At 39.9% G+C, this 26,934-nt stretch overlaps 1 protein-coding gene across 7 annotated transcripts in view; it reads right to left on the bottom strand.

Moving 5' to 3' along the window:
• Positions 1 to 26,934, bottom strand: part of Stau2 (staufen double-stranded RNA binding protein 2) — a 264,400-nt gene that overhangs the window by 193,623 nt on the left and 43,843 nt on the right. For 6 of the 7 annotated variants that reach the window (XM_040741416.1, XM_040741415.1, XM_040741414.1 and 3 more), the window contains 2 exons: positions 24,780 to 24,939; positions 10,733 to 10,868 (listed from right to left, as the gene is read on the bottom strand). In XM_040741416.1, the coding sequence (XP_040597350.1) occupies positions 10,733 to 10,868; positions 24,780 to 24,939 (296 nt within the window). Of the gene's footprint in view, positions 1 to 10,732; positions 10,869 to 24,779; positions 24,940 to 26,934 lie in introns of those variants that run through there. The other variant, XM_040741418.1, reaches the window with a different exon arrangement.

The raw sequence follows: 26,934 nt of genomic DNA, 5'->3' as shown, positions 1-26,934 counted from the left end.
CCAATGACAGCTTATGCTTGAGAGGATGTGGAGCAAGAGGAACACATCTCCATTGCTGTTGGGAGTGAAAACTTATACAGCCACTTTGGACATCAATATGGCAGATTCTTAGAAAATTGGGAATCAATATTTCTCAAGACCCAGCTATACCACTAGTGGGCATATACCCAAAGGATGCTCAATCACTAAGGACACTTGCTTAACCATATTCATAGCAGCTTTATTAGTAATAGCCAGAAACTGTAAATAACCTAGATGCCCCTCACCTGAAGAATGGGTAAAGAAAATGTGGTACATTTACACAATAGAGTATTACTCAGCTGTTAAAAACAATGGCATCATGAAATCTGCAAGCAAATAATGGAACTAGAAAAGATAATCATGAGTGAAGTAACCCAAACTCAGAAAGATAAACATGATATGTACTCACTTATGAGTGGATATCAGCTGTAAAGGATAACCATGCTACAATCCACAGAGCCAGAGAAGTTAAGTAATAAGGAAGGCTGGGGAGGGAGGAGGATATGTAAGAATCTTACTGTGAAGAATAAACTGAATTGACATTATCTGTGAATGGGGGAGGAGTCTGGAAGACAGAGTGAAGAAGGGAATATGAAGGATAATGTTGGGGGAGGGTGGAGGGAGAGAGCACTGGAAAGACAATTGGAATCTGGGGGCATCTCTGGAATGAGCTGGAAACCTAGTGCGATGGAAACTCTCAGGAATCTAAGGTGACCCTCACTATGGCTCCTAGCAATGAGGGAATATGGAGCCTGAACAGGCCATCTCCTGTAACCAGGCAAACTTCCAATGGAGGGACTGGAACACCAACCCAGCCACAAAACCTGTGACCTACAATTTGTCCTGACTACAAATTATGGGAGTAGCCTGAATCAAGCTTGAAACCCAAATCATGAGTAGGAGCTCACCCTTGAGGGTCAGGCCCCAGAGGCAGGATAGCCCACAGACCTAAGATAGACCCAAAAAAAATCCGTGAAATGATTCCTAATGATACTCTGCCATACTCATAGACTGGCACCTAACCCAACCATCATCAGAGAAGCTTCACCCAGCAACTGATGCAGAAATAGATGCAAAGACACACAGCCAAACAGTAAGTACAGCTCAGGGAATCCTGCAGAAGACAAGGAAGGATTGCATGAGCCAAAGGAGCTAAAGACATCACAAGAACATCCACAGAATCAACTAGCCTGGGCTCATAGTGGCTCACAGAGACTGGATCGACAACAAGGGAGCTGGCATGGGACTGACCTAGGCACTCTGCATATATGTTACAGTGTATAGCTTGATCTTCTTGTGGGACACCCAACAGTGTCTCTGACTGCTACCTGCTTTTAGTACCCTTTCCTCCTACTGGGTTGACTTGTCTAGGCTTAATAAGAGAGAAGGTGCCTAGTCTTACTGCAATTTGATATGCCATGGCTGCCTGATATACATGGGAGGCCTTCCCTTTTCTGAAGAGAAACGGAGGAGGAGTGGATGGGGGATGGGCTGAGAGGAAAGGAGAGGTGTAAAATCAATCAATCAATATGTAAAAACAATAGATACATGACAGATAGATGACATACAGATAGGCAGAAACTATTCCCAAGTTGCAGGCCACACAGAAACAAGTAAGCCACATCTGGGACTATGGCCCATGGTATGGCAATCTTTGTGCTTTTCTATTCTATTGATCTACAGCTCTGTCAATATTCCATTGTCCACTGATTTAATTATGTAGCAGCTTTTTGTTGGGGTGGTTGTACAGTCCCCCAGCAAGGCCTCCTGAAGCCTGTGTAGGCTTCAGGTGCACTATGTAGCTGAGGAACCAGATTTACATGGTGCTGGCGATTGCATTGAGGGTGTTAGTATGCTAGGCAAGCAGTTGACCAACTAAACCACATCCCCAGATTGTAAAGTCGATCAGTGTAAGCACTCAAACTTGTTCTTTTCAAAGCTGTCTTGTATATTATCAGCTTTTTGCATATCTATACAAATGCCACTATTATTAAAATAAACACCTAGGAGTCTCACTGAAACTGCATTTCATGTTAACTTTTGGAGAAGTGGTTATTACAATAATGAAGTCTTGCTTAATAGGAGCAATTATGTTATAGCTTTCAATATGTGGGTTGTGAGCATGTTCTGTTCACTTTAGTTCTAAATACAATGTTGTATGTGACTGTAAGCTCAGTCATTCGTGACCAACTGGAACTACACTGAGCTTTTCAGTACACTGCTCTGTATCCTGTGACCTTACTAAACTCCCTTATTCTGCTGGCTCTCGATTTTCATGTTGTGGAACTTTCTGTACAGAGAATCAGTGTTTACAGATAAAATAGCTCTACTTCTCCTTTTCTACTATTTCCTCCCATTGACTTCTTCCTGCATACACCAGAGTCCAAGTACAACAGAGACTGAATAACGGCATGCATCAGTATCTTCGTCCTGACCTCATAAGGAATGTACCTAGAGCCAGTGGTTCTCAACCTGTGGGTCATGACCTCTCTGGGGGTCAAAGGACCCTTTCATAGGGGTCACCCAAGACCATTGGAAAACACAGATGTTTACATTATGATTCATAACCATAGCAAAATTACAATTATGAAGTAATAACAAAAGTAATTTTATGTTTGGGGTCCCCACAACATGAAGAACTGTATTAAAGGGTCGCAGCATTAGGAAGGTTGAAAATCACTGCTGTAGTCTATTAGCATAAAACACAATATCAGCAAGAGATGGTTTAGGGAAGCCCTCATCTTCTATTCCCAGTTAGCTAAATCTGTAACATGAACAAATTCTGACTTGTCAAAGGCTTTTTTCTGCATGTAATGAGATGCTCATATAGTTTTCCTTCATTCAATTAATAGAGTTGATTACTTTTATTACTACACTAAACTAATCTTGTTTCTCTGGAGTAAGTTTTCATTTAACTGTGGTACATTAGCTAAATTTACCTCGTTTTTTTTCTTAAAGACATTTATATCTGTGCCATATGGAATATTAAGGTCATTCTTTTTCACTCTTGCTTTGGCAATCTGTTTAGATTATGTTCTCTGGCCTACCAGAGCTTTTAGAAGGTAATGTATTTTAATGTGTCTCAGTTGTGTATTCAGATTTACTCTCCTCATTCAGAAAATCTCTAATTGGGGTACAGATCTAAACAGAGAATTGTCAACAGAACAATATCAAATGGCAGAAAGACACTTAAGGATATGCTCAACATCCTTAGTCATCAGGGAAATGCAAATCAAAACAACTCTTAGATACCATCTTACACCAATCAGAATGGCTACAATCAAAAACACAGATGACAGTAATGGGGGATGTCTTTCGGCATGCTGCGAGTATGTTTCTCTTATTGGTTGATGAATAAAGCTGTTCTGGCCAATGGACAGGCAGAATTCAATCAGGTGGGAAATCCAGACAGGGAGAGAAGAAAGATAGAAGGTGGCGTCAAAGAGACACCATGTAGCTGCCCAAAAAGCAACAGGCCCGGGCATCACTGGTAAGCCAAGACCAGTCATCTGATTCTGTAGATGTAGTGAGAGACCACTGACTCCAGTCTGACCACTGGGGAACCTGCGTAAGACTGAACTAGACTCCCTGAACACAGGCGACAATGTGCAGCTGGGGAACCTGCATAAGACTGAACTAGACTCCCTGAATACAGGCAACAATGTGCAGCTGGGGAACCTGCATAAGACTGAACTAGACTCCCTGAACACAGGCGACAATGTGCAGCTGGGGAACCTGCGTAAGACTGAACTAGACTCCCTGAATACAGGCGACAATGTGCAGCTGGGGAACCTGCGTAAGACTGAACTAGACTCCCTGAATACAGGCGACAATGTGCAGCTGGGACAATGTATGAGGCCACTGGCAGTGGGTCCAAGATCTAACACTAACTCACAAACTGACTCAGTGGAGCCCATCCCATATGGAGAGATGCCTTGCTCAGCCTAGACACAGGGGTGTGGGGGGTGGGGAGGTGCCTTGGTCCTGCCTCAACCAGATGATGGGACAGACTTGGTAGACTTTCTAGAGGAGGCCTTACCCTCTCTGAGGAGTGGCAGGAGCAGGAGGAGAAGACTGAGGGGGAACTGGGATTGGAAAGTAAAAAGTGAATGAATGAATGAATGAATGAATGAATGAATGAAACGAAAAAAGGATCTCTAACATTGTAGACCCACATACTTGTTTTTTAAAGTACTTTTCAGTTTCCTCTCACTTCTATGTCTGTTCTATAGTGTGTTGTCCTTATGAAGAATCATCATTTTTATAGCTCAGGCATGCATGCCATAAGTAAGGCATGTCATATAAAAGGAATATATTCCCCATACCAAGGGATACAGGAGACCAAATGCTTAACTGTTTGAAAAAGTTCCTGCTTTTTACTACTTGATGCTTATTCCATTTATCCAAAAGATTTTAAAGCTGTTTACTTGACTTTTTCCTATAATGTTAAATCATATGAAACTAGCATATCAATCAACAGGTCAAAAAATGGTTGAATGCTGGTAATTTCACATAGTTCAAATTTTATTTGTAAGCCAGTCACTGACCTTCGAATACTACCTATATCTGTTTTAGCAATACACAAGCACCACCTAGTGGCGGAAACCAAAACTGTAGGTTTCTTCAATATAACTACAATGTTGTACTTGTAAATGTTTTTCAAGAGGCTTTTCCAAAAAGTGCAGAGCTCATACTAACAGTACGAGCACCCTGAAAACAGAGGGTTTAAATAGCATTTTATACATGGGTTGATCATCTCTAATCCCAAAGTCCAAAATCTGAAATATGAGTCATCATCCAATGGTTCAATGTGCACAAACTTTATATAGAATGGTTGATATCTAACATAACCTTCAGGGTGTATGTAGAAGCATGAAAGACAAGCAAGCTTTGTGTCATCTTAGGTCTCATTCCCAAGATGCCGCATTACTATGTGTAAATTATCCACAACTCAAAAATAAACTCCAATATTTAAATTACTTCTGGTATCAAGCATTTGAATGGGAGATACTCAACCTGTCTAATTAATATGTGAGTTATTTTCATAAGTCAGAATCTTTCGTTGTTGTTGTTGTTGTTGTTTTGAGACAGGGTTTCTCTGTGTAGCCCTGGCTATCCTGGAACTCAAGATCCACCTACCTCTGCCTCCCAAATACTGGGCTTACCAGTGTGCAGCAACACTGCTGTCAGATCTTTGTTACTTCTAACTTCACTGGCAATCAACAAAATGAAATAAAGTCGGTCTGGACTGAGAGAATCCACAGCTTCTGCCGTGTCGCATCTCCCCTGATGGTCACATCTAGACTCTTCCCAGCGGTCACAGACTTACTCCCCTGATGGTCACAGCATCCTGCTAGACTCTTCCCAGCGGCCACAGACTTACTCCCAGAGCTTGCTGACTTGGGCGCCCAGCTTTGCGCAGAGGAGGAGGAAGTTTTTAGGGAAAGCAGTCCAAACCTCTCTTGTTTGCTTACTTGCTGTTAGTCTACACCTGCTCTATGTCAGTCGATAACTGTCCTAGTGCCACTATAAATACCACACCAGGAACTGGATACAGGAACTGAGCCAACCAAGTCTCTTCCTGACAAAATGTGTGGCATAGTGCAGACCAGACCACTCCAGGAGTAGCGACAGCAAATAAACACAGCTGCATCCTTTGAGGGGGAAGACATGACCCCCAAACAAAACCACACAAAGTAATGTGGACTCAGAAATACTGTCATTCACTGCAGAACCACCACAGACCCCTACTCTAGGGACCCCGAGCTACCTCTCTTGCTTGTATCCTTCCAATAAACAGATTAAAGCCATTGTGATCTGAAGCAATGTCAGTAGATCAGTCCCCTTTGCTTCAAATTGGCCACATACCCCTAAGGATAGACACTCAAATCTCCACCTGTCCCACACACAGTGTGAAAATAAATGCCGGAATGGACATTTATTTTCTATGCAAATGGTTCTTAGATTTGCCCAAGATTAGATTACAAAACCACACACACACACACACACACACACACACACACACACGCACGCACACACACACTCACACACTCACACACACTCACACACACACACACGCACACACACGCGCGCACACACCTCACCCATTCTCCACTCCAAGTCTACCATACAGACTATGTCACTTATGACACTTATGAAGCAAGAGTGAGCTTCTTTGACAATAAAATCAGGCAAAGAAAAAACACAAGATCAAGAAAAGGAGAAATGAAAACAAGGGAAAGTTATTTTCAAAAGTGCCTGTAAATCACGTTTCTTGAACTTAACCTTTCAGTTAAGCAGTTAATCTGGAACCTGACAGGAAGTGACCTGTCTCTTTTCTAGATCACTTTCCCGGGAACAGCTTCCAGCTTACATTGTCATCAGCAAATTAAGATCACGTGTGACATCACAATTTTCAGAGCTTATTAAGTAACTGCCCTTTTGGGATAAGGAAGCTTTACAACTAAGACTGGCTTGCAGCCTGGGGTCTCACTTACTTTCCCCTCTGTGTTATCAGCGGGAAATCATAAAGACTGCAGAAATCTCAGTGGAAAGCATAGCATCCTTAGAGAACATGTAAGCACAATCCCTGTACCCCATGGCCTACACAAATCAGATGGCAGAATTAGGAGGGAGGATGGTAGCAGTCTTAACAGAACACCTAGGGAAGAAAGAAAGGCAAACCACATCACGCGACCCTTGCCCCTCCTACACCTCCCCTGCCCTTGGGCCGGCTCCAGACACAGTCTGCAGATCAAGGCAGCCACCCCAGGTCTGCTCCCCTGCTTGCATTGCATTGTTCTTTGTTTGTCCCTGTCCCCACCCCACCCATTCCTTTGGAGCTCTGTCAAGCGGCACCTCCTCGGTGACTGTACCCTCTTACTGACTGCCTCCTCCTCCTCCTCTAGAACATAAATACGTAAGCACCAGGTTTGCCCTGTGATAATTCATAACTTTAGTACCAGATTGCTTTATTTGAAAATAAGAAATTCACTAGTCAAAATTTTAGGAAACAATCCTAAATATCAAAATACAAAAAAAAGTTCAAACAAGACTGTCATGAATCTACTCATAATATTACAATAAAAGGAAAATGGCTTAGTCTAGCCACTATGGAAATAAGGATAGACATCCCTCAAAAAGGCAAAAACAGAATTACCAACAACATTCCCAAGTAAACACATATAGAAACACAAGTCAACAAGATAGAGATATCTGAACAGCCATGTTTATTGGTCCATTATCCACAATAGCCAAGATATAGGACCATCCTGATGAGAAAATGTGGTGTATGTATACAATGGAGTTCTATTCACCCCAAAAGAAGAACAAACTTAGACAGTCTGCAGGAAAATGGATGGATCGGGAGGCTGTCATGTTACACAAAATAAGCTAGACTTAGAAACACATATACTATGTTTACTCTCATATGTAGAATCTTTCTTTATTTTTTAAAAGACATCAAAGTAGAAAGGGTATTTTTAGGAAAAGAAATGGGGTCAATAAAAGGGCAAAGAGAGATAAGAAAGGGTAGTGATTAAATTACATTACATACACCTATGAGAATATCAAAATGAAAGCTGCTATTTTGTACAATTAATATACAGTATTTTAAAAGGGTGGGGGGTAGAATATGAACTGGCTATGGTGTCACATGCCTGTAATCTTAGCACTTGGGAAACCAGCTTGAATTACACAGAGTACAAGGTGAGCCTAGATAATATTGAAAAACTGTCTCAACACCCTCCCCAAAATTACATAGATAAGAAGGGGGAAATTAAAAATGAAATATATTACATGGATACAATGGACAGGGTGCTCCTTATTCAAGTTTACTGTATGGAAGCAGGAACTAGCGTTACGTATGTTAGGGAACCACAGACGAAAGAATGGCTGACAGACACATGCAATGAAAACGAGCTGGGGGTAGATTAATTATACTGGACAGGCTGAGCTGAGAGCCAGCGAGGCTGTCTGGGATGCTGCAGAGAGAAATGGAGATGCTGAGAAAAGAATAGGACTGGAGTGACAGGAAATGACTGAGGGCACAAGCCAAGTTAGAAAGGCAGATGGTAAGTGACCTCTGAAAGCACTGCTCAAGTGGGGACTGAGGCAGAAATCACCCCAGACAGCAATCCTAGGTGGGTAAGGAGACCACACAGAGCAGGCAGCAAAGGACAACATGGGACCTTCCACGTAGAAGGTATGTCCTTTCTAGCAGAAGTGAGACACCTGGAAAGAAGGGCAGAGCAGAGAAACCCTAAGACACCTGACAAGTGTTACCTAGGGAGCCTGAGTCGTGACTCCTAGAATCAGCATTTGGACAGCTCTGAGTTAACTAGAGACAGTTAATTTTCTACTACCAAACAAGGAACTATGAAGTATCAACTTACATACAAACTAAATAATTATATTCTCTGCACATCTGAATTAGACCATGAATATATAAACCCTAACAAAAGCATTAACAAACACCTGATCACATATCAAAATTAATTTCTTATATACAATAATGAAATTGTAGGCAAGGTGGTGGTGGCACACACCTTTAATTCCAGTACTCTGGAGGCAGAGGCAGCTGGATCTCAATGAGTCTGAGGCCAGCCTGGTCTATAGAGCAAATTCTAGGACAGCCACAACTACACAGAGAAACCCTGTCTAAATAAAAAAGAATTATAAAGAAATTATTTTTAAATATCAAAACCTAATGAAACTATAGCAAGTCTATTTAATTTGTAATTAAGTCTATTTAATTTGTAATTTTTCTGCCTGTAGACTGAATGTTAATAATGTTAACAGAAGCATTTGAAAACTAGTCAGAAAATGTGATTTAAAATAAACAAAACAAACAAATAAGAAGATAAGCAGCAAATATCTGAGAACAGTCCTGTTTGGTAGCAATCAGCATCATAGAAAGCTTTTGGAGCTGTCAAACAGAAAATGCATTCTCATATACTGTGAAAAATTACAATAAACTTTTAATGTAACTGAATAATATATTATTCTTAATTCTAGTATTCTTCCTATAATAATCTACATTCAGGAAATAAACAGGAACATAAAACAAATATTTGTAAAAGACTATTTTTATACTGCAGTATTTATTCATAGTCTAACAGAGGAGGGTAAAGAGCAGCCTAAGTGACCGAAATGAGTATTAATTATAAAATATACCTTGGCCATAAGAGTATGCAATTAGCCGAGCGGTGGTGGCAGACACCTTTAAACCCAGCACTCGGGAGGCAGAGGCAGGCGGATCTCTGTGAGTTCGAGGCCAGGCTGGACCAACAGCCTCCAAAACAATACAGAGAAACCCTGTCTCATAAAAAACAAAAACAAAAAAAGAGTATGCAATTATAAAATCATAAACTCTACATTGGCCACATGAGTATGTAATTATAAAATATACCTTAGCCATAAAAGGCATTTTATAGCCAGCAAAAAAAATGTTTCTCAAAGACTAAAAATATGATAAATGATCACTAGACTGGGTGAAAGAAGGCACCATATTACACATCCATTAAACAAATCAAGACAGCCATACAATGGGCATTGTTCAGCAATTAAAAGAGACAAAATCCAGATATAAGCAATATCAATTAATCTCAAAGCAAGAAAACAACCATACACAGTGAATCGGAGAGAATAAGTGCTGAATCTATTTATATGATAGAACTAGTCTGTGACAACAGAATGAAGGTTTCTTCTGGGAACAGGGTGTGTCGTGAGCATGGAAGCCCAAAGAAACCCACTACTGTGGGAAATGCCTGGTGTTGATCTGAGTGGTGATACATAAAAACACATATATGTTAAAGTCAGTGAAGAGAGGACAGATGCATACAGACATAAGGTCATCAAGACATACGCTAAGTATCTGTGCATCTTACTGTACAGACATACATGCAGGTATTACAGAAATTACATCCAAAGAATAGCTTCATTTCAGTTAAGTATGTTTATATACAAAGAATAATTCTTTGTTGTTGCTTTGTTTTTCAAGACAGGGTTTCTCTGTAACAGCTCTGGATATCCTGGAACTTGCTTTGTAGACCAGACTGGCCTTGAACTCACAGAGATCAACCTGCTTCTGCCTTCCAAGTGCTAGGATTAAAGGTATGCTCCACCACTGCCCAGCTAAAAATGATTTAAAGTAAATCAAAATATTAAGAGTAGCTAAATCTAGGTTGGCAAGAGATTTCTATTTCTTTACCTTCTGACATTTTCCACATTCCCTCTAATGAGTTTTGCATAACTTTTACAAGTTTCTCATTTTATTTGGAAATTTCTACCATGCTTGTAAGATTATTCTTGAAACTGTCCCAACTGTGCCATATGCAACAAAGACTTAGTAAATCCTTCTCTCTGATAAAGTTGCTATAAGTCACATAGCAACAGGAAGATGCTGTTCGGTGTGGTGAGGGACTGAGAATGTCCTATGACAGGGCAGCACTGTAGCCTGTGCAGACTATAAATGCACCCAGCCTGCAACAAACATGAAACCTGCATGGATCAGTAAGGAGGGTTTCTCAAGTTACAGGGTTTTGTTTTTGTTCTGTTTTTAACTTCTAATATTCTTGGTGAGTCATCAAAATTCCCCAAAATATCCCAAGTCAATTGTGTTCACAATGAAAATGGCCTTAGGATATGAGAAACTTCTACAATATGCATAAAATAAGTAAATAAGCAACAAAACCAAAGAAGACATACAAACCTCTGATTGTACATGCCCCGGAAGTTGTAATTAGCTCTATAATTTGGGAATGGCTTTGGATCTAATGGCCTGTAGATGGCAGGCTCTCCCCTTTTCATAGCAAGCCCATTCAATTCCACAGTTGGAGTTATACTACCTGTTTAAAAACAAAATATTAAAGGCATACAAGTGAAATATTTCTACAATAAACCACACAAGCTACACTTCTAGTGCATCTAGTAACCACAGAAGAAGGGGAGCTGAAGGCCTCTTTAAGTATAAACGAAGTAAAAAATAGTATTTAATTAAATTCCTTTAAGTTTTAGCATTTCCTGTACATTAAAATGAAAACGTCTCCTTTGGGTAATTATATTATTTAAATCAAAATAAATATAAGATTCTTAGGTAACTAGTTTGGATATCACTTTTATAAATACTTACCCCAGAAACTGAGCTTGTGTTTAATCATTAGACGTATCACCTGTTAATAGTTTCACTTACTCTTTGGTAAGCAAGCAATTGAACATGAGCAACGAATGTAGGGTTCCCAGTAATTCTTGGACTTACGTGAGAAAAACAGTAATGTTTCTCTATGATCAATGAAACGAAGCAAATGTAAGTGGTAGCCTGTGGGCGATAATAAGTGTCTTCCATTCCCAGGAAGTACTAAGAAAATAAAGTACAGTCATTACCTACAACGGCCACCAGTGTGGCACCATAGGCATCACAGTACAAACCCTGAACAGTAAGAACCGCAGGGCAGCTCACTCGCATTTTCTCTGCTTGCTTGTTTGCTTTTAACGTAACAAAGCCAGTGTGGGTGCCACCCTACCTTTCATCTAAGAAAATGGAAATACAAGTATTTATTTTGCTTTTTTTTGAGAAAGCCAAAATAATTTTTAATGAAACTTCTACATAATTACACAAAAATTTCCATCAAAATGGGGGGGGAGAAACTACTAAAACACAAAGAAAACTGAATATAATTGTGAACTGAGCTATGATTTCACCAGGAAGAAATTTTTAACTACCTTTTAAAATTAATTTTTAAATTAGTCACTCTAAAATGCCCATTAGATTTATTCTAAAACAATCTCAAACTGTTTTCCATAATCACATTGCCAGCAACATGATTTTTTTAATAGCACGATACTTTCAGTTCAATTAAAATTAAATCAAAATACAGATAGAAACAAGTATTTTTAAAGAAAACAACACAACTGTACTACAAGTAAACCAAACTGGTGGCCTTAGCTGTGCAAACTAATTATTTCAAAAGATTTTAAAGACAACAAATACTCATATGGCCTAAAGAAAAGGAAATTGTGAACTATCTCTAGCAACAAAGCAATTAGTAATATTGGTACTATTATTACATTATTGTACACCCAAAGATAAGTACCAAACAAATTAAAGCACCAGTAATTGTGTTTATGCTAGAATCAGAAAAGGAATTATAAAATCAAATACATTAAATAATCTAAGCTAAAATATGAATTGAAAATATAAGGCCCCTAATGTATTTCTCTTTTAAAAAAGAAGAGTGGGGGAGAAGTAAGGGGTGAGGCTGGGGTGAACTGCTGGTCCAGCATGTTCAAAGCTTTGGGCATGATCCCAACACCACCAACACCATTTAAAGCAGGCATGGGAGTGCATGCCTGTAATCCCATCACTCAGGAGGCAAACACTGAGAACAGACCTTTAGATTATCCACAGCAGTCAGGTGTGGTAGCGCTCACCTTTAGTTCCAGCACTCAGGAAGCAGAGGCTGAGGACCTCTGTGAGTTCGAGGCCAGCCCAGTCCATAAATCAAGTTCCAAGACAGCTAGAGCTGCTATACAGAGAAAACCTGTCTCAAAAAATTTTTCTTTAAATATCCACAACTACATACTGAGGTGAAAGCCATCCTGGGCTCTATCTCAAAAGTAAAAGTAAAAATTTTAAAGGAATACAGTATTTCCTAGGTCTGTCCACTTCAGAGGTCCATGCAATGTATTAGCAATGAAGTCAGCCAGCACCTAGAATGTGGCTTATAACTACCACTCTCCATTTAAAAACATGCACACACCCTCAGGGAACATCCTTGGAGAAATGACTGATTCCAGGTCTACACATGATGCTGATGAGGGGAAGAATCAGATGCTCACCTTGCCTTCCCTGAATAAGCTCATCAGAATAAGATAGTGAAAGGAACGTTCTTCATATTAGTTGGGAGTTCAGCAAAAGCCATGTGTCTTCCAAAAAGTCACCAGTTTGTAACTGGTGATAAAATACCAGATACTCCAGACAACAAGAGCAGCACACAGTTACAGTTACCTGGCCTGTTGATAAGGAGTTTGCTAACAGATTAACTGGTCACCACCACCACCAGAGTCCATGGATCCTTCTTAAAATCAAGAGACCACAAGAAATTGTCTTCTGATCTAGTGCAATAAAGAGACAACTAACTACCAGGCAGTACTGCCAAAACATCAAGCATTTATGTTGTAGCCTTTATGTTTTCCGTTTACAAGATCCAGGGAATGCTCAACAACACACCAGTGTACAACCAGCAAAAGCAAGCATGCGGGCAATTCTACAGTATTAGAGACCCAGCCCAACAAGCAATCCTCATGAAAAATAAAGCTGGAAAATGATTCTGTGTCTGTAATCAAATGCAATAAAGGAATCTCTTTTATCTTTCACTAAAACAAACAACTATGAAAAAAGGAGCAGTAAGAAGAATCTGCACCCTGCACAATCTTAATGTTAAGGAATTATTATTTTCTTTGCTTGATAATGATAAGAGCCTTCATCTTAAAAACGATTTTTATGACAAAAGTAAAAACTGATTTTTTTAACTGTTTTTAAAACATTCCAGAGCCTACAATCCCAGGACTCATGAGATAGAAGCAGATGGATATGAACTCAAGACCAGGTGAGGTCTTCCATAGTGAGTCCCCAAACAGGCAAGGCTGTCTCATCTCCCATATATACATATGTGTGTATGTGTATATAATATATGTATGTGTATAAGTATTATATATTATATAGTATACATAACATATATATTATAGATGTATTATATATGTGTGTGTGTGTGTGTGTTGGCATGAGCTCACCTAGTGATAGAAGGGGAGCATTCAATATCTTGTTCTACTTAGATGCAAGTTTTTTTTTAATTTGGAATAAAAAGACACAATGTAACATTAAGTCATTTTATTTTAAGCATTAAAATAGGTTATTTAGTTAAACATACATGCATATATATATATATGAAACCTTAATATTGAGTAAAATTTAACAAAAAATCTGCACTATTAGTTTGAATTGTGGTTTTTTGATCATGTGCTTAATATCTCCTTTATTGTACAAAATAGGAAAAAAATTAGATTTAATAGCAATTAGTTATTGTATGGAATAGCAATTCAATTAGTCCAAATCCCTAATTATCTATATTCATTATTCTACAGAAAAGTCAAGGACAAAGAGAATCTCCTTTTCCTTCTCCCTCTCTTCTTTCTGTATTTTACCAAAGGAGTAAGGAAAGTACACAAACCTTAAACACAAGCTCAGTGACTTAGATACAAAGATTCATATAATCACAACCCCACTTAAGAACATTCAATCGCCCACCAAGTTCCTCCGGCCTTTTTCCAGTGCCCATCACCCTAAATGACTCATTATGACTCCTGTTATTACATATTTGTTAGCATGCTTTTGACAGATGAACACTGCTTTGTCTTGCATCTTTCACACATTACTTGAATATAACTGTGTTTTTAATTTTTATATCATTGAATGAAACTATCAATATTTGTTCATTTGCTATTTGAGTTGTTCTCTGTTAGAGAATAGCATTTATAAGATCATCTTGGACTTTTCTGAGTAAGTCATATACTACATACATACTCAATTCTTGTGGGTACTGACCTAATAACACAAGTGCTGGATCATAGCGCAGACCTGTTCAACTCTATTAGAAACTGCCCAACAATCTTCCAAGGAATTTATTTAATAAAAGGACAGCTTGTGTCTTTAGGTTTACATTTAATTTCATAAGGATTTCAGTTTAATGATTAAAGTATTTACCAGAAATCAAGATTTATGAACTATTTGACTTAATAAATTTTGAGTTAGGATATGTAGCCTAGGCTAACCCCAAACTTAACTTTGTAGCCCTAGCTGCCCAATGCCAATATTTTATAATCAATTTCTGCTCTATGTAGAAAATTTTTATTGTTACCTATTATTTGCCAGATTCTGAATCTGAATGCTGCTGTAGAGCACTACTGACCACAGAGCACTGTTGACCACAGCTGTAGAGCATTGTTGACCACAACTACAGAACACTGCTGACCACAGCTGTAGAGCACTGTTGACCACAGCTGTAGAACACTGTTGACCACAGCTGTAGAGCACTGTTGACCACAGCTCTAGAACACTGTTGACCACAGCTGTAGAGCACTGCTGACCACAGCTGTATAACACTGTTGACCACAGTTATAGAGCACTGTTGACCACAGCTGTAGAGCACTGTTGACCACAACTATAGAACACTGCTGACCACAACTATAGAACACTGCTGACCGCAGCTATAGAACACTGTTGATCACAGTTATAGAACACTGTTGACCACAGTTGTAGAGCACTGTTGACCACAGCTGTAGAACACTGTTGACAACAGTTGTAGAACACTGTTGACAGCAGCTGTAGAACACTGTTGACCACAGCTGTAGAGCACTGTTGACCACAGCTGTAGAGCACTGTTGACCACAGCTGTAGAACACTGTTGACCACAGCTGTAGAGCACTTTTGACCACAGCTGTAGAGCACTGTTGACAGCAGCTGTAGAACACTGTTGACCACAGCTATAGAACACTGTTGATCACAGCTGTAGAGCACTTTTGACCACAGCTGTAGAGCACTGTTGACAACAGTTGTAGAACACTGTTGATCACAGCTGTAGAGCACTGTTGACCACAGCTGTAGAGCACTGTTGACCACAGCTGTAGAACATTGCTGAACACAGTTATAGAGCACTGTTGACCACAGCTGTAGAACACTGTTGACCACAGCTGTAGAGCACTGTTGACCACAGTTATAGAATACTGTTGACCACAGCTGTAGAACACTGTTGACCGCAGCTGTAGAACACCGTTGACAACAGTTATAGAACACTGCTGACCACAGCTGTAGAACACTGTTGACCGCAGCTGTAGAACACTGCTGACCACAGCTGTAGAACACTGCTGACCGCAGCAATAGAGCACTGTTGATCACAGCTGTAGAGCACTGTTGACAACAGTTATAGAGCACTGCTGACCACAACTATAGAACACTGCTGACCACAACTATAGAACACTGCTGACCACAGCTGTAGAACACTGTTGACCGCAGCTGTAGAGCACTGTTGACCACAGCTATAGAACACTGTTGACCGCAGCTGTAGAACACTGTTGACCACAGCTGTAGAGCACTGTTGACCACAGCTGTAGAGCACTGTTGACCACAGCTGTAGAGCACTGTTGACCACAGCTGTAGAGCACTGTTGACCGCAGCTGTAGAGCACTGTTGACCACAGCTGTAGAGCACTGTTGACCACAGCTATAGAGCACTGTTGACCACAGCTGTAGAGCACTGTTGACCGCAGCTGTAGAACACCATTGACCACAGTTATAGAGCACTGTTGACTACAGCTGTAGAACACTGCTGACCACAGCTGTAGAGCACTGTTGACCACAGCTGTAGAACACTGTTGATCACAGTTATAGAGCACTGTTGACCACAGCTGTAGAACACTGCTGACCACAGCTGTAGAACACTGTTGACAGCAGCTGTAGAGCACTGTTGATTACTTATTTACCAGATCCTAGATCTGACCATAGCTGTAAAGCACTATTGGACACCCTTACTCAGAGATTTTCTGATATTCCCTGTTAATATGTGCCCATATTGTCTTAGTTATGATTTCTATTTCTGTGAAAAAACTGCATGACCATAGCACCTCTTATAAAAGAAAACCTTTAATTGTGGGTGACTTACAGTTTCAGAGGTTTAATCCATTGTCACAGGTATGATATCTGATGTGTTCAGGCAGACATGATGATGGGAGAGCTTAGAGTTCTTATATCTTGACTCACAGGCAACAGGAAAGTGGTCTGAGATATTAGGCATGGCTTGAGCAAATATGAGACCTCAAAGCTTACCTCCACAATGACATACTTCTTCCAACAAAGCCATATCTACTCTAACAGAGCCACACCTTCTAGTAGTGCCATTACCTATGAGATTATGGGACTCAATTACATTCAAACTACCACATTCCACTCACTGGCCCCCATAACATAATGCAAAATGCATATAGTCCAACTTCAAAAGTCCCAAGAGTCTATCCCAGTCTTAATGTTTAAAAGTTTAAAGTCTCTTCTGAGATTCCTGCAATCTTTTAACTATAATCCCCTATAAAATCAACATAAAGCCAAATCACATACATTCAACATATAATGGTATAGGATATGAATTTCCATTCCAAAATATAGGGAAGGGAGCACAGTGAGAAAATACTGGGCCAAAGAAAGACCAAAAGATAGCTGGACAAACTTCAAACTCTGTATTTCCATGTCTGATTCATCAACCAAAGAAAATCTTAAGTCTAACAAATCCGTAACACAAAACATCCAGGAAATATGGGACACCATGAAAAGACCTAACCTCAGAATAATAAATATAGAAGAAGGTGAAGAAAACCACCTCAAAGGGCAGAAAACGTATTCAACAAAATCATACAAGAAAACTTCCCCAACCTAAAGAAAGACTTGCCAATGAAGGTACAAGAAGCTTACAGAACACCAAATAGAGTGGACCACAAAAAAAGTCCCCTTACCACATAATAATCAAGACCGCAAATATACAGAATAAAGAAAGAATATTAAGAGCAGCTAAGGAAAAAGGTCAAGTAGTATATAAAGGCAAACCTATCAGAATTACACCTGACTTCTCCATGGAAACTCTGAAAGCCAGAAGGTCCTGGATAGATATTCTACCAACACTAAGAGACCATGGATGCCAGCCAAAACTACTACAGCCAGAAAAGCTTTCAATGACTATAGATGGAGAAAACAAGATATTCCATGACAAAACTAGATTCAAGCAATACATATCCACTAACCCAGCCATACAGAAAGTTCTGGAAGGAAAACTCCAACACAAGGAAATTAACTACAACCAGAAAAGAAAGCATAGGCATTAGATAATCCCACCATACCAACAGCCAAAACCATTCCAAATCAAAGAAGATTGAGTAATCAATGGTCATTAATATCCTTCAAAATTAATGGTCTTAACTCACCCATAAAAAGACACAGGCTAACAGAATGGATTAGAAGACAGAACCAATACTTCTGCTGCATACAAGAAACACACCTCAGCCTCAAAGACAGACATTACCTCAGAGTTAAAGGTTGGGAAAAGAGGCAGGAGGATCTCTGTGAGTTCGAGACCAGGCTGGACCGACAGCTTCCAAAACAATACAGAGAAACACTGTCTCGTAAAACCAAAAAAAAAAAAAAAAGGTTGGGAAAAGAGTTTCCAATCAAATCAACCCAAGAAATGAGCAGGGGTAGTAATTCTAATATCTAACTAAATTAGACTTTAAAATGAAATCAATCAAAAGAGATGAAGGAGGTCATTTCATGCTCATCACAGGAAAAATCCATTTAAGATGAAGTTTCAATTCTGAACATCTATACCCCAAATACAAAGGCATCCACGTTCATAAAAGAAACATTACTAAAAGTCAGATCACACATAAAGCCCTACACACTTATAGTGGGAGACTTGAACACCCCACACTCACCACTAGACAGGAATACCAGACAGAAACTTAACAAAGAAGCAAATGAACTAATAGAAGTTATGACCCAATTGGGATTAACAGACATCTATAGAATATTCCATCCAAATAAAAAAGAATATACCTACTTCTCAGCATCACATGGAACCTTCTCAAAAATTGACCACATACTTGGCAACATATCAAAATTCAACAGGTACAAAAAAACTGGAATAACTCCATCTATTCATCTTATCAGACCACCATACATTGAAACTAGAATTCAACAACAACACAAATTGCAGAAACCCTATAACTCATGGAAATTGAATACTGCGCAATTGCACCATTCCTGGGTCAAAGAAGGAATAAAAAAAGAAATTAAAGACTTCCTAGAATTCAATGAGAATGAAGACACAACATACCCAAACTTATGGGACACTTTGAAAGCAGTGCTACTAGGGAAGTTCATAGCACTAAGTGCCCACATGAAGAAACTGGAGAATGCGCTAGAGAATTAACAGCACAGCTGAAAGCTCTAGAACACAAAGAAGCAAACTCACCCAGGAGGAGTACATGCGAGGAAATAATCAAACTGAGGGCTGAAATCAATAAAGTAGAAACTAGGAAAACAACACAAAGAATCAATGTAACAAAGAGTTGGTTCTTTGAGAAAATCAACAAGATAGAAAAACTTTTATCCAAATTTACGAAATGGCAGAGTGTGAACATGCAAATTAACAAAATCAGAAATGAAAAGGGGGACATAACAATGAATCATCAGGCCATACTTTGAAAACAAAATTCGAAAACTTAAAGGAAATGGACAATTTTCTGGAAAGCTATCATTTGCCTAAATTAAATCAAAACATATAAGCAAATTAAATAGACCTATAACCCATAGGGAAATAGAAGCAGTCATCAAAAGTCTCCCAACCAAAAAAAAAGCCCAGGTCCAGATGGCCTCAGAACAGAATTGTACCAGAAATTCAAAGAACAGCTTATACCAATTCTTCCCAAAATATTCCACGCAACAGAAGCAGAAGGGTCTTTGCCAAACTCTTTCTATGAGGCTTCAATAACCATGATACCCAAGCAACACAAAGACACAACTAAGAAAGAGAACTTCAGACCAATATCCCTCATGAACATTGATGCAAAAATACTCAATAAAATACTGGCAAATCGGATCCAAGAACACATCAAAACAATCATTCACCACGATCAAGTAGGTTTCATCCCAGGGATGCAGGGATGGTTCAACACACAAAAATCCATCAATGTAATCCACCATATAAACAAGTTGAAAAACAAAAATCACTAGATGCTGAAAAAGCCTTTGACAAAATCCAACACCCCTTCATGATAAAAGTCTTGGAGAGATCTGGGACAACAGGAACATACCTAAACATAATAAATGCTGTATACAGCAAACCAACAGCCAACATCAAACAAAATGGACAGAAACTCAACATGATTCCTCTAAAATCAGGAACAAGACTAGGCTCTCTCCATACCTCTTCAATATTGTACTTGAAGGTCTAGCTAGAGCAATACAACAACAAAAGGATATCAAAGGGATACAAATTGGGAAGGAAGAGTTCAAACTTTCACTATTTGCAGATGAAATGATAGTTTACATAAGTGATAAAAAAAAACTCTTCCAGGGAACTCTACAGCTGATAAATACCTTCAGCAAAGTGGCAGGATACAAGATCAACTCAAGAGAATCAGTAGCCCTACTATATACAGACAATAAAAGGGCCAAGAAAGAAATCAGAGAAACATCACCCTTTACAATTGCCACAAACAACATAAAAACCCTAACCAAACAAATGAAAGACTTGTATCACAAGAACTTTGAGTCTTTAAAGAAAGAAATTAAAGAATACACCTAAGACGGAAAGATCTCCCATGCTCTTGGATAGGTAGGATCAACGGTAGTAAAAATGGCAATCCTGCCAAAAGCAATCTACAGATTCAATGCAATCTCCATTAAAATACCAGCACAATTCTTCATAGACCTTGAAAGAACAATGATCATCTTTGTATGGAAAAACAAAATACCCAGGATAGCCAAAACAACCCTGTTCAACAAAGCATTATGTGGAGGCACCACCATCCCTGATTCCAAGCTCTATTGTAGAGCTATAGTCCTGAAAACAGCTTGGTATTGGCACAAAAATAGACAGGTAGACCAATGGAATCAAATTGAACACCCTGATATTAACCCATATATGTATGAGCATCTGATCTTCGACAAAGAAGCTAAAAATATACAGTGGAAAAAAGAAAGCATCTTCAACAAATGGTTCTGGCACAACTGGATGGGGCATGTCGAAGAATGTGGATAGATCCATGTCTATCGCCATGCACAAAACTTAAGTCCAAATGGATCAAAGACCTCAGCATAAATCCAGCCACACTGAACCTCTTAGAAGAGAAAGTGGGTGGTACCCTTGAACGAATTGGTACAGGAGACAGCTTCCTGAACATAACTCCAGTAGCACAGACACTGAGGTCCTGAAACTGAGAAGCTTCTCTAAGGCAAAGGACACAGTCAACAAGACAAAAAGGCAGCCTACAGAATGGGAAAAGATATTCACTAACCCCACATCTGACAGAGGGCCGATCTCCAAAATTTACAAAGAACTCAAGAAACAAGTCTCCAAAACACCAAAGGATCCAGTTAAAAAGTGGGCTACAGAACTACATAGATAATTCTCAATAGAGGAGTCTAAAATGGCTGAGAGGCACTTGAGAAAGTGTTCAACATCCCTAGCCATCAGGGAAACACAAATCAAAACAACTCTGAGATACCATCTTACTTCTGTCAGAATGGCTAAAATCAAAAACACCAATGACAGTTTATGCTGGAGAAGATGTGGAGAGAGGGGAACACTCCTCCATTGCTGGTGGGAGTGCCAACTCGTACACCCACTTTGGAAATCAGTATGGAGATTCCTCAGGGTCTGAGTCTACCACAAGACCCAGCAATTCCACTCTTAGGCATATACCCAAAAGATGCCCATTCATTCAACAAGGACATCTGTTTCACTATGTTCAAAGCAGCATTATTTGTAATAGCCAGAGCCTGGAAGCAACCTAGATGCCCTCAGCTGAAGAGTGGATAGAGAAAATGTGGTACATTTATACAATGGAGTACTACTATTCAGCAGAAAAAAAAACAATGGTATCTTGAAATTTTCAGGCAAATGGATGGCACTAGAAGAAATCATCCTTAGTGACATAACCCAGTCACAAAAATACAAACATGGTATGTACTCACTCATATATGGATTTTAGACATGGACGAAGGGAGTGCCAGCCTACAATCCCACTGCCAGAGAGTTGGGAAACAGAACCTTCAGCCAACGACTGATGGAAGCAGAGGCAGACTCCCCCAGCTAAACACTGAGCTGAACTCAAGGAAACCAGAGACAGAGAGGGAGGAGTGATGCGCATAGGGGGTCAAGACTGGGCTTGTTTAACCCCCAGAAACAGCTAACCTGAACAAGGGTTAGCTCTTGAATCCCAGACTGATGGCTGGGAATCCAGCATGGGACTGATCAAGACTCCCTGAATATAGGTATCAGTGAGGAGGCCTAGGCAATCTATGGGGCCTTGGGTAGTATATCAGTATTTATCCCTGGCATACAAATGGACTTTGTGTGCCCATTCCACAATGAGAAATGCCTGGACTCTTGGGGGAGGGTCTAGGCCCTGCTCTGGATGAAATGACAGACTATGGACACTCCCATGGAGGGCCTCACCCTCCCTGGGGAAAGGAGTGGAGATTGGGGGAGGGAAGGGTGGTGAGAGGGCATGGGAAGAGGGGAGGCAAAGGGAGAGGGACCTGGGATTGACATGTGAAGCAACCTTGTTTCTAATTTAAATTTAAAAATTAAAAAAATTAAAACACAAAACATTTTTTAAAAAAGAAACACTGAACAAACTATGGTACCTGTGTGAGTATGGTTCCCACACTCATCACAAATGCCAAGGTCCTCCAAGATGGTAAGACTGAAAGTGCCAGATTAAAATGGAATGAAGAGGGCACATATATTAAGCATACAGTTTTGGTTACACTAAGTCTGTAGAGGGGGTGTTTGGGTCTTCCAAGTGCACCCACACCTACCTCCATCTGTACTCTTACTTCCAACCCAGCATTGCCTACAATAACTAAAATCATCATCATCACACACACACTGGCTTTTACCAAACCCAACTCTGGTGACATACTACTTAAAATTTAATAAAAATTGCCTGGAGGATCAGAATGCAAAGCCAGCCACACTAGTTAGCTATAGAAACTGGTCAGTGGTGGTACACACCTTTAATTCCAGGACTCAGGAGATAGAGTCAGATGGATCTCTGTGAGTCCAAGGCCACCTAGGCTACACAAGAGTGAATCAGTCCAAAAGAGTAACAGCACTCACACCCTTAATCGCAGCACTTGGTGGGGGGGACAGGCGTGATGACTGAGTGGAGAAAGGAATACAGGCCGAAGGAGACAGGAACTCGGGGCATCTGCCTCTGAGGATTTGTGGTGAAAATGGTACTCTGAGGATTTGTGGAACCAAGATCACCCTTTCAGTCTGAGGTAGAGGTAAGAACTAGTGGCCGGCTGCTTTGCTTTTCTGATCTTCAGCTTGAACCCCAGTATCTGGCTCTGTGTTTTTATTATTCATGTTACACCCAATGACCAGATTCTTACTACTGGGTCATTCTTTGTCACATTCTTTTCTTTTTTCCCCCATACCTGGCTTCTCTTCGTTCAAGGTCTGTATCTTACTTCAGTCAATATGATCATTATTTCTAACACTAAAAGCTGCTATTATTCAGTTGGTATTTAAAGTCTACCATTAAATTATATATTTATGTACAATACCATTAAGGTCCTCACAGAAAAAGAGGTTGTAACAGCAAGTGTCTAACACATACTAGGAAACTGTACCTAATTGCTGTTGTTGTTTGTTTGTTTGTTTGTTTGTTTGTTTGTTTGTTTTGAGACAGAGTTTCTCTGTGTAACAGTCCTGGCTATACTGGAACTCACTTTGACGACCAGGCTGGCCTTGAACTCACATAGATCTGCTTGCCTCTACCTCCTGAGAGCTGGGATTAAAGGTGTGCACCACCAAACCATTTAATCACAAAGATTTTTACAAATCACAAAAACAGGTCACCTTTACTAACCTCAAAGTGAACAAGCTAGACTTCTTCACTATTATAGTAACATGTACTTACACAAGTTTCCTCAACAAATTCTGGAACAAGCTGAACAGGGACAACAGGTCTGCTATAGGAGAACCATGAACTCTGGGGGAGAGCCTTGAGAGAGCAGAGTGTATCATTGTATCTACCAAGCACAGGACAGCCAAGAAGGAAGTGCCCACATGACCTGAGTATGAGGACATCACAAGGCTAATTAAAAACTAGTCACTGTCAGCTAGTGAGTGGGCCTTACTTTATTATAAAAAAAAAAAAGCCTAAAATGGTACTAGCCCCGATTTTAAGGTAAGTACATATTCAAATAGGTTAACAAATGAATGAGTAAACAGACACATGGCTGAAACTGAACTAAGAAGAGCTTTATTAATTGCCATTATCAATCAATGTACTATGGCTAACACAGGTTTGCCTCTTCCCAAAAGACGACTGGACATGTGATGTTGTTGGTAGTGATGTAATCAAAACAGCTTTCAAAAACTGTTCTTAGAAGCTTAAAATTAGAACTGTCAGCCAGGCGTTTGTGGCACACATCTTTAATCCCAGATCTCTGTGAGTTCGAGACCAGCCTGGTCTATAAGAGCTAATTCCAGGACAGCCTCCAAAGCCACAGAGAAACTCTGTCTTGAACAGCCCCCCCAAAAAATTAGAACTGTCATTTATTTAAGAATTTTGCACATGGATGGCTTTTGGGGGGCTTCTTAAATAAATTTCATATGAATGTTCTAAATTACCAGCTATTTTTACACCAACAAACAAAATATTTAACAAGATGCCTTTATAATTTTGCATTAAACTAAAAAGGGATAACAATTATTAAAATCTCTTATTACATTATACTTTAAAAAGAGAAAAAATTCCTTTACTTTTAGAGAAACACTGTATTTGCACCCACATTCATAGGAACAGATTTTGCAGTGTCCCCTAAGGTGAGCTTTAGAAACACCCGTGACTGTCTTCTTCACTGTCACCAGCATTACTGTGTGTGAATTCTAACACAAAGGAGGAAACAAGTCAATGCCATACCTGGGTTATTATTGACATTACTTTTGGGTGGCTTCTGGACCGGTTTGGGAAGCGTAGACTCTGTCAGAGCTTTATTAGCAACAGCCTGCTGGGCCTTCTTTATACTGCTCCCTTCGGACTCCCATGTCTGCTCGCCAAGACTCAGCTGCACCGAGAACATCTTAGAAAAATTCAAACAGACAGAAAACATAAAATTCTTCAGGTACCAAAACTGGTGGTCTGAGAGAACACACGCGCACACACACACACACACACACACACACACACACTCACACACATACATGCACATACAACATAGAACCAAAATTATAGCAGAAGCATATTAGAGATTGTTTGCAACAATGACAACAATAGCAAAATATATTCTACTCAGTGAAAAGATGTCAGGAAATTGTACCAAACTGTCTGATCCCATTTAAAGACATAACAGCAGCTCTAAATACAAGTTTTAAATAGATCAGCCCAAGATAAAACTCTTTACAAAATAGAATCACATTGCTAATGTCCTTCAAACTGTCCTTGGGAAAATACTGAGTACAACAAATAAGAGAAACTGAAGAGACATCAAAAGACAATGTCATCCTCACACTTTCCTAAACCTGTGTCTTGAGTGTTTGTTCAGCACAATATAGCCAATGACTCAAGTGTCAATACTATTAACACACAATTCCCACAATGTGCATTTAACCAGCACGCAAATTCTATCCAGGCTAACTTCATACATTCCTCAAATTTTTCTCATCATTCTGACAAGGACACTTGCATTGGAGCTACCTTTTCACTGTGTATTGTTCAGATATAATAACCTAAACTCACTGCGGCTAAAACTATGTGTGGGGTTTGAATGAGAATGGCCTCCATGGATACATATACTTGAATACTTGATCCGCAGTTGGCAGAACTGTTTGGGAAGGGAGAGGAGATGTGACCTTGACAGAAGTATGTTGCTGGGGACAGTCTCTGAGGTTTCAAAAGTGTTAGCTCTCTCTGCCTTCTGTTTGTGGCTTGAGATGTGAGCTCGGAGCTGCTGCTGCCACCTTGCAACCTGCTACCTCCACACCACCATCATAAACTCTTCTTGATCGTGGTAGCCATCATAGCAATAGAAAGGTAACTTTCTGCTGGGAGAACTGCTACACTCCTGTAATCCCAACACTTAGGAAGCTATAGCAGGAGGGTCGGCAGTTCAAGTCCAACCTGAGTAACATAGTGACACACTACCTCAAAATAAAACAAAGACCAGCTGGCTGGGGTGATGGTTCAGTCTGAGAAGTATCTGCCATGAAAGTATAAGCGCTTGAGTCATATCCCCAGGATCCACATAAAAAGCTAGGTGTGGTGGCTCGTGCCTGGCAGACATGGGGCATGCTGGCCAGTCTTGACCAACCAGTAACCTCCACATTCAGTGAGAGAACATGTCTCAAAAAGTAAGGTGGAGAACAACTGAGAAAGACAGCCAGCGTGAGCATCTTGAGCACACGCACTCACATGAACACACGTATATTGTTAAAAATAAATTTAAAAGACAAGAAATAAAACTATCTAAAACTGATGGTTAACTACATTATCCTACCCAATCTTCAACAGTCCCCATGTCAGCATGGCAGGGGAAGTTCTGCATGTCATTTCCATCTCACACACAATTCTCCTTCCGCATCCCACATTCCACCCAGAGCACACACTGAACAAAAATCTTACTATTTATCTTTAAATCTTCAGATCAAGCTATAGAATAAACACAGGCCACTTACTTTAAACTATTTATTAATAAATGTATCTCTGTAGCAAGATGATGTCTTAGAAAATATCTTTTTTCCCAAAATGTATTTTATTTGTGTGAGTGTTTTACAGATGCCCACAGAGGTCAAAAGAGCGTGTCAGAGCCTCTGAAAAGGAAGATGCAGATGTTTGTAGGCCACCGTGTTGGTGCCAGGAACTGAACCTGGGTCCTCTGCAAGAACATCAAGTGCTCTTAACCACTGAGCCATCGCTCCAGCCCTAGAAAATAACTGATTAAAGTTAGTGTGATCAATATTAACACTGCCCAACATCATACGCCTCTAGGTAAAACTCAATGAAGAGCACACATCAAAACTATATACTATGCTTGGCCTAAAAAAAATTTAACCTGCATCCATTCGGGAACCAAATCTGC

The sequence above is a fragment of the Mesocricetus auratus genome, unplaced genomic scaffold (genome assembly GCF_017639785.1).
Source record: "Mesocricetus auratus isolate SY011 unplaced genomic scaffold, BCM_Maur_2.0 Super-Scaffold_6730, whole genome shotgun sequence".
NCBI lineage: Eukaryota > Metazoa > Chordata > Mammalia > Rodentia > Cricetidae > Mesocricetus > Mesocricetus auratus.
Note: the sequence above shows the minus strand (reverse complement) of the source record. Positions and strands in the feature narration are given on the sequence as shown.